Source organism: Brienomyrus brachyistius, chromosome 18 (genome assembly GCF_023856365.1).
Source record: "Brienomyrus brachyistius isolate T26 chromosome 18, BBRACH_0.4, whole genome shotgun sequence".
NCBI classification, from domain to species: Eukaryota; Metazoa; Chordata; class Actinopteri; order Osteoglossiformes; family Mormyridae; genus Brienomyrus; species Brienomyrus brachyistius.
In genome coordinates this window covers 12,773,106-12,782,113 of record NC_064550.1, presented here as the reverse complement: position 1 = coordinate 12,782,113, position 9,008 = coordinate 12,773,106, and the positions used below count along the sequence as shown (strand labels likewise).

General features: G+C 48.3%; 1 protein-coding gene across 1 annotated transcript in view; it reads left to right on the top strand.

Moving 5' to 3' along the window:
* The first annotated feature begins 673 nt into the window (after window positions 1-673).
* The window catches only part of LOC125712955 (reticulon-4 receptor-like 1), an 80,564-nt gene continuing 72,229 nt past the window's right edge, over window positions 674-9,008 (top strand). Inside the window, exon 1 of the mRNA XM_048983595.1 lies at window positions 674-1,725. Coding sequence (XP_048839552.1) covers window positions 1,713-1,725 — 13 coding nt within the window. The 5' untranslated portion in view covers window positions 674-1,712. The remainder of the gene's footprint in view (window positions 1,726-9,008) is intronic.

Genomic DNA, 9,008 nt, shown 5'->3' with positions numbered 1-9,008 from the left:
AACTGTTTGCATAGGGAAAGAACCGCAAGCACAACAGAACAGCACAGATTTTCACATACGGAATGTCAGTAAGTCATTTGCGGAGCATTTTTGGAGAACCACGGTGGGACAGGCGCTATATGAAAATAAAACGAATTGAATTGAAATTGCCATGCTACGCACATGCCGCGCGCAGTGTTCTGCAGGCTTTTCCTGCGGCCTTTTTCCACTTCATAAAAAACTCTGCTGTGTTTTCGAAGGCCCGTAAAGCCCAGCAGAGGCGAGAGACGGTCTGAGATGCGGCGCGTTGGTATTCAGCGGATTGCGGAGATTTTTTATCGGTTACCGTTTGTACTGAAATGAAAAGAAAATAAACAGGATTGCCCTAAATACAGAGTATGCCCTTAGTGCGGTCGGAGGCCGTGTTCTGTTTGCGGCGGACGTGCTGTATGTTTATTCTCTCTTTTTTTATTTTTTTTTGGGTGGGTGGGTGGGGGGGGGGGGCAAGTACCTATATGTCTGTCATCATCTGAATACCCATGCCAACAAAAGGAATCACCGTTTCAATTACTGTTTATCTCTGAATTCCCACTAGAAGTCGCGATTTCAATGCATAAATTGGATAGGTGTTATCCCACAGATAATTTATGCGCGCAGTGGTTCGTATTTCTAATGTAATAAGATTCACCTTGAATAAAGTACGCAGCGGCTCTGAACGGACCATCTGAACGTTAAGGAAAACATACGGTGCGCATCGTCAGTGGCCCTTTCATGGACTCGGCACATCGCTGCCATCCCGAGTCCTCAGTGAAAAGCGAAAGCGGCGCAGCGACTCGCGGAGAGAGAGAAGGAGGGAGGGAGGGAGAGAAGGAGGCAGAGAAAAACAACGCTGTCTCCCCCGTCTTGTCCGCTGACAGGCATCAAACAGCACACATGGTGAAGTGATTGAATTGTCCGGGATCCTGAGAAGAAGGAGTCGTGGTTCTCCTTCCTCTGGTCTTGCTGTGGAGATGTGACGACTAGGACTACAGGAGAAATCAATTTTTAAAAATCTTTTTGCAACATGGAAACAAGCGAAAGCATCCAATTCTTTTGTCATTCCTAGCCGTAGTTTGCTTTAGCCGGTCTTCGTCTATTCCAGTTTGATTGCTTTTCAAAATCAGAGTTTAATAGGTTGCGTGAAATAAATTCGTCCTTTACCTTGTCTCGATGGGAGCGTCATGATCGACTTACAAGAAATTTCTCCCTTAAACTGGCCCAGCCCCGTGACTAGGGGGGACTCGCACGTCGCAAAACAAACACGCCTGACTTCTTTCTTATGCTGTTATTTAGAGTGATGCCAAAACATGTGGGTCAGTCTGGACTGAACCGAACTGTCTCCTGCAGCTCTCTGAATGTCAGCGGATATGTGACAAAGTGTCTTTTATTTCCTTAAGTGGATATAACACTGAATTTAGCAGAAAAGATAACATTCTGCTAATCGGGAAATGTCTTCGGAATTTTCGGATACTATTTTCTGCAAGGAAATTTATGGGATTGCGGTAATCAGATACAGTAGGCGACATCTCAGAAAGCATCCAGAATCTCAGAGTGGATCAAGACTATAAATAAGCTCAAACAAATAACGCACAAGTCGCTGACCAGCTACCCCGCAAATAATGCAACGCAAGCCTTAGTCGGAATATCAGAATTCGTGACTCTAAGAACACGCCAGACGGTTTGAAATCTCCAAAATGTTTCAACGAGGTAAGTGCAAAACTTTATGCAGATGATATACCAAAATATAATGCATTTGTTTATCTGGGTCCTTCCTGTTTAAGATGTCTTGGAGTCTTAATACGTTGCATACATCGTGGCATCGCAGCGGATCGTCCGGCTGTGAGGATGCCTCGGTTTTTGGAGACTGAAAGTAGGCTGGTCACGGGCTTTTTTGGGTGGAGATGGGGAGAAGCCGGCACGCTCGGACTGCCGCTTTGGGAATTGCGCTGAGCTTTAACTCCAGCCAAGAGCTGCCTGCGAGCTCCACGTGAAGCTAATGTTTATCAGTCCCATCGACCATTATTCCGGCGCATGGAGCGCCGGTGCCGCAGTGCAGCCGAGGAGCCGCTTTTTTGGCTGCTATGTCCCACGCTAAATGATCCGGCTGCCTGATTTATCATCGCGGCGAGCGAGCTATTCTCAGGCGCTAGGCGGGGGGAGTGGGATCGCGCTCCATGGGGGGTATTTCTGCACTTGAGGGAACAGAGGGAATATGCTTCTCTGGGGAAACCATGAGTTTTCTTTGCAGCCTATTCTGTAGCACGGCGAGGAAGCGAGCTATGCGTGCGACGTATGTGACAAGCGCACGATGAAACTTGAGAGAAAAACAATTCGTGCGGGCTGGAAATGCGCGGGTGAAATTGTATTACAGCTCGTGCTGAAGAAAGTGTTCATTAAATGATTAGCATCCCGCAGTACTGAATTCTAGCTTTAATTAGGCTGCTAACATATGCAATCTGCTCTCCTTATACACACACCTTTCAATCTACACACAATAAATTTGAATTAAGATAATACCTTTACTGGTATCATGTGAAAACGATGGGCTGACCTTCGGGGGCTTATATAAACGCTGCCTTTTAAATGTGTTACTAAGGTTTCACATCGTGAAGCACTATGGCACCATATAAATATTTTAGTACGTTTTCAATTTGAAAGCCATGCGCTGTATTAGACTTCTCTGCAGTTTTTCTAACATGGTTGACGCTTCACCATACAACGTTTTCAGCTTTAGGTCACTCGTAGATAACCGTGATCGGGATTTTTACTCGGTTGTGACAGTTCTGCCACTGTGATTGTCATGCCGTCCCTGCCAGCAGGGGCAAAAACAAGTTAGCAGACAAAATTTAAAAAACGGTTTCTCTCACTTTACTCTAATGACAGGGGAAAGGCGGCTGTTCCTTAAACTTCTCCGTGCATTTTATAAAATCAAGTATAACCGGCGTCCTTCAGCAAGACGGTCACGATTCCATACTCGTAGGGGCCCGGAGCAGCATCTCCGTCCTCTAATAATACACGCCATTTAACAGACGGATGAGACCGTTTTCGGTCTGTCTGCGAAAACACATTTCAATGTCTTGAGGCGATTCTGCTGCTCAGGTTTCTTAACTCGATGCGCGCTACCTTCGGTTCACGCCTGCCAGTGTGATACTTCAAAGTTGCGTCGCTCATTACACCTATGAATAAGTGATTTAAGTTTTCCCCTTAGAGATTTCGAAGCTTTACACGTAAGTGCTGTACCCCTTACATCCCACCCCCAAAGCTTGTCCACTTATTAATCGGCAACCACAAAAGCAAAAATACCAGATGGGTTGTGGAGGATTAGGGTTGCCAGCGTTTACGGGAGCAGTATTGAAGTGCAGGCTATTGCTTTTAGCGGCCTTCTGACGCTATGATGCAATGAGTGCTTTTTGCTAGCAATCGTTGAAATCAACATATTGAGGACAGGCCACTCGTGCGTGTATGTGAACTGTGTGAGTATCAAGGTGTGTGTGATGTAGGCTGTTCACACCTTCTCTGCCGTGAATATCTTTAAATGTGACCATTGTGTATATACTCTGCGAGCTGGTCATACAGTCCCACTCACACACGAGGCCTGTTTAGAATGCAAAGCCGAACGGGTTTCATGGTAGGGCAACAGGTCCCATCCTGGCATCCTTTGGTGGGTGGGTTTGGGGTTGCTGGGTGGGCACCGATGTTGGAATTATGTCATTGGTCTTCAGTCCTTTGGTGGGCAGTTGTTAAAAGGTGGGTGGCTACAGTGGAAGCGCCTGACGTGAGGAGTGTGTGAAGATCTGTTGGGTGGGCAGATGACCCATTTAGGTAGGCACTGCCCACTCTGTGGCTGCCAGTATCCACGCCCCTGCACCCTGGCATCTGAGCCTACAATACTTGGGAAGCAGAACCGTAATAAATATGCCAAACCTGATTGAATGTTTGTGTAGAGCTTCTTGGTCAAATTTCTTTATGACCACTGGAGGATTTTTTTCAGGTATTTCAGTGGTTCAGGAGCTACAGTCTGCAGTTGTGAGCTAAAGTGACTTCATGCTCTATAAACAGGTAAAAACAGAATGTGCTAAGCATTCTGGGTAACGGCAGCAGCTACATGCTAGAGCAGAAGCATCTGTTCCTCCTCGGTGTCCATCTCAGAATCGGCAATCGCCGTCTCCAACACACGTCACGCGGCTCGTAAGGTGGGACAGATTGACGGGGGCCTTGTTGCCGGTCCCCAGCAAAACAGCAAGATGGGATTTTGCCATGAGTTGGTCTTGTCAGGTTCCTTTTAAACAATCCGTGTATTTTTGGGTGCCTACTAGGGTACAGCATCATTAAGAGGAGCCTAGACAGTCTGTCACAGCTGCTGGCGAGCATCATTCAGCCCTGCTGAGCTACTCTTTTTAGTGCTACCCCCACCCCCATCTATTTCCCCACACAGGATGTAGATTATGTGCCGTTTAGCGTCCCGTGACAAACTGCGGTCTGTGGCTGACCTTGCCATTCTCTCTAATGCCCCAAATCAGTCTACCCAGAACGAACCACATTCAGACCATTGCCTTGACGTCAGTTGAGACATAACCTCGGTTACCACACCCTGGTCGGCCATGTCGGATGAACCCAAACCAACTCGACCCAACCTGATGTACAAAGGATCCGGTCGTGGCCTCCCTTGTTGACCACCCCTTCCGGAGACAGGATGTGCTCGCCCAGAGATTCGGGGGTATCCCCTCGATCCCTGAGCCGGTTTCAGTTTCACTTTTTCTTGAGGCGAGAGCACGTAGTTGAAGTAGGAAGAGGTTCAGATGAAGAAGTGCAGTCATCCAGCTATTCCAGCCATGCTCTGTGGACTGTAGCGTGTGCCGTGGACTGTAGCGTGTGCCAGTCCCCTGGTGAAGATCTCTCTGCTCTACTGGGCATTACGGTATAAATACAGCACATCGCGGCTCCCCAGCATGGCGCCAAACTGGGGTCCAGCTTTGCTAGACGCGGACCCAGGACTGGGGCAGTGGAGAGGCCGGGTACACCAAGAACTTAGCTAAGACATGATCTGTGCTCCAAAAACACACAGGAAGATGATTGATTGGCACCAGACGTGCGCGATCGTTCCTCCTTCCTCGGCTGAACAGAGTATGATTTAAACAAACAAAAAAAAAAACACACTAACAAAATCAGGAGGCGCATGGTGATTGGGAAGCAGGGCCTTTCTTCTCATTGGTGGGCTGCTGCTGCTGTGGGTGTGTCCCCAGCCTTCACCTAATACAAGATTCACCAGACAATATGCCTCTTACTGCCATGTTAGAAAACGCTCTTCATTCCCTCTTACATGTGCTCAGTGAAGCCTTTGATCTCAAAAGCCAATACAGAGCTCACAACTTCCACCATTTATGGATCCACACTGACATGAGTCAGAAGGACCTTTTTGAAAGGTTCAAAAGCAAAGTTCTCCTCGAACCTGTAAGCACTTGAGGTAATAGTGTAGATATTTAACCAAAGCACCGTCAGTTCACTATTGACTGCCAGACACACCATTCTGAAATCAAGATAAATATGTCCATTGGTGGCAATATTACAGGTCAAAATCTCCAAGGCTGGACAGAACCGGGGCATCTAATAGGCAGCGTTGCTTATCGGGAACATGGCTTTTTATCGTCTCTTCGGTCTTGTACCAAGCCTAACAGCTTTTGCTGCTCAGATGGTCTGAAAGCTGAAATGATTCATCGTATTGCAATTATGTAACTGTGCAATTACACCAGAAGCATCAATTCAGGATACTGCAGGTTTGAGCAGATCCAGCTTCAGACCAGACCTGAGGTGATGCTGAGGTGCATCGGTGAGTGCAGAGTGGAGGAAATGTGTCGGGGAGAGAGACTCGAACCCCTCTGGTTTAGGGATGAATGAGTCCTGCGCTGTACTCAGTGGGAAGTTGTGTTGATGACGTACAGCTGGGAATCTGGACCACATCTACGCTGGAAGTTCTCAATGGATGGTCAAGGCGGCAGCTACCCTGTGATGCAGAGGTAGGAGCAAGGAAAACGACCCGACCAGAGATGCTGTCTGGGTCACATCGGCGTGACAGACAGACCATTCAGGAGATGGCAGCTCTGGTAAAACCCCGAAATGAGGAAGGCAGAATTCATTCTGGGAAGGACGACTGCATGTGACACGTGAACACCGACCCATCCTGCTCTCCATAGCCTGTTTTTTTCAACTTACGCCACACTAATAGAACTCCAGCACACATGCCAGGGCCTGGATTACATCCTGCTATTGATCGCCTCTCATTCGCCATTAGATACCCGTATTGTGTCCGTGTTCCCTGACAGGTACGTGGCTCGAGGTAAAAGCTTTGCTTAACGCGTCGATGTAAAATCGGGCGGAACTGAAAGGGCTTGTATAGGAAAATTGCTTTTCTGAAACGTTTAACGATAAGCCCGTAATTAGCTGAGGTCACAGTGCGCCGGTCACGGGGAAGGGGGAGCTGAGCTGGGTACACAGTGGAGGATGCCTGACATCTCTTCATGTGTGTGTGTGTGTGGTCTGGATCATTTCCCCCTGCATTTACGCTGGGAAATTGTGACCTTCCTTCGACCTAAAATACCATGCGATCTACTCATTCTAAATTACTTCAGGAAATTTCCAGTTTTTTTAACGTAATTCTTGATCTGACAAATCACACTCCACATTCGTCTGTGCTCGCGTTGACCCCACCCACCCAAAAACTACATTACCCACAAACCACCACACCCCATTTCATTCCAGTGACGTTCATTTCCTCCCGGCATACTTCTGAACTCTTTTTACAGCGGTGGTCTGTTTCTGAGCCCAGAGGTCTTCCATGCTGCAGTTTATGGGCCGGCCTTTTTCATTAATGACTGATTTACACCTGAAAGGCCAGGTGAGGTAGCTTACTGTTCAAATAATGGGCGCTATAGGGCCATGCTACTAATCCCTGAAATGAATTGTCACCCACGCAGCCTGTGGCCTCTTCAGCCTGGAATGCCCCCTTTCTGAAATGGAGGATCCACCAGTGCTCTGGCACTGAGGCTGCAGGGACAGGGCACAAAACAACCTGAAAACGCAACATGAAACATATTAAACCTTATTTTTAAGTACAATAAATGGCCAGGTTAGATATATTGGCATGCAAAAGGGATATTTAGGGTAGCATGCTATTCCTGTGCTCAGAAGGTTGCTGGTTCACGTCCCATGGTTCATAGAGTGATTTCCTCATTGGCCCCCTGAGCGAAGTCTTTAAATGGAGAGGAATAAATAACAAGTAATCACTTCACAATAAGCAAAGGGCGACTGTGTATGCAGGTTTTTGGGATAACCTTTGGAGGTCAGGACTCTTCAGCCAATCAGTCCTCTAATTAGTAATCTACAGTAATTAAGAAGTTGCAATGAAAATTCGAATACACACCGGCCCTTTTTGGATAAGATTGCCTACCCCTGTACTAGGTGGAAAGGCAATCCCCTAACCACAGGTGAATGGTCGGTGTCAGTGTAGAAGGGTCAAAGCACCGTGTTCCCATCGTCTGCAAGCCTTGAGCGTTTGCTGCTCACACAGCCAGATGAATTACTGTATTGTGGGGGTAGCATTTTCCCCCACATGGGATTTGGAGCTGCCCATCTATCGAGTCCATCATTTATCCACTAGCCAGCCAGATACCTGCTGACAGTGTCACACACCCGGCCAGACTGCGTTCAGCCCGAGCTCCTGGGGTTTCTCCAGGTGCTGCTGAGAGTTTCTGCTGCTCCGACATCCACTGGCATGCTGGACATCGACTGTGCCAGCAAGGTGTCATGCTTACACATACAGGTGGCAATGTGCAGGCGAAGATGTGTGCGGTACACACTCACAGACACACGCAGATGGGAATGTGCAGGCGAGGATGTGTACGGTACACACAGACACACGCAGATGGGAATGTGCAGGCGAGGATGTGTGCGGTACACACTCACAGACACACGCAGATGCAAATGTACAGGCGAGGATGTGTGCGGTACACACTCACGGACACACGCAGATGGGAATGTGCAGGCGAGGATGTGTGTAATATACGGTCATAGACACACGCAGATGGGAATGTGCAGGCGAGGATGTGTGCGGTACACACTCACAGACACGCAGATGCAAATGTACAGGCGAGGATGTGTGCGGTACACACTCACGGACACACGCAGATGGGAATGTGCAGGCGAGGATGTGTGTAATATACGGTCACAGACACACGCAGATGGGAATGTGCAGGCGAGGATGTGTGCGGTACACACTCACAGACACATGCAGATGCAAATGTACAGGCGAGGATGTGTGCGGTACACACTCACGGACACACGCAGATGGGAATGTGCAGGCGAGGATGTGTGTAATATACGGTCACAGACACACGCAGATGGGAATGTGCAGGCGAGGATGTGTGCAGTACACACTCACAGACACACGCAGATGCAAATGTGCAGACGAGGATGTGTGCAGTACACACTCACAGACACACGCAGATGGGAATGTGCAGATGAGGATGTGTGCGGTACACACTCACAGACACACGCAGATGGGAATGTGCAGATGAGGATGTGTGCGGTACACACAGACACACGCAGATGGGAATGTGCAGGCGAGGATGTGTGCGGTACACACTCACAGACACACGCAGATGGGAATGTGCAGGCGAGGATGTGTGCGGTACACACTCACAGACACACGCAGTACACACTCAGTATATGTTCATAGACACATGCAGATGGAAATACATATGAAGTCACATACACACACACAGGAACAGTTAAACACACGCAATATGATTCACATACACAGTTACGTGTACAGACACACAGTCAGTCATTAATGTCAGAATGTGACACCCAGGTGCAACAGAGCAGTGTGTGTGTGCGTGTGTGTGTGTGTGTGTGTGTGGGTGGGGGGGGGCGGTGGGTTATGTATGTATTCTATTGTGGGGACCAAAAGTCTCCACAACGGGACAAAACCCTGT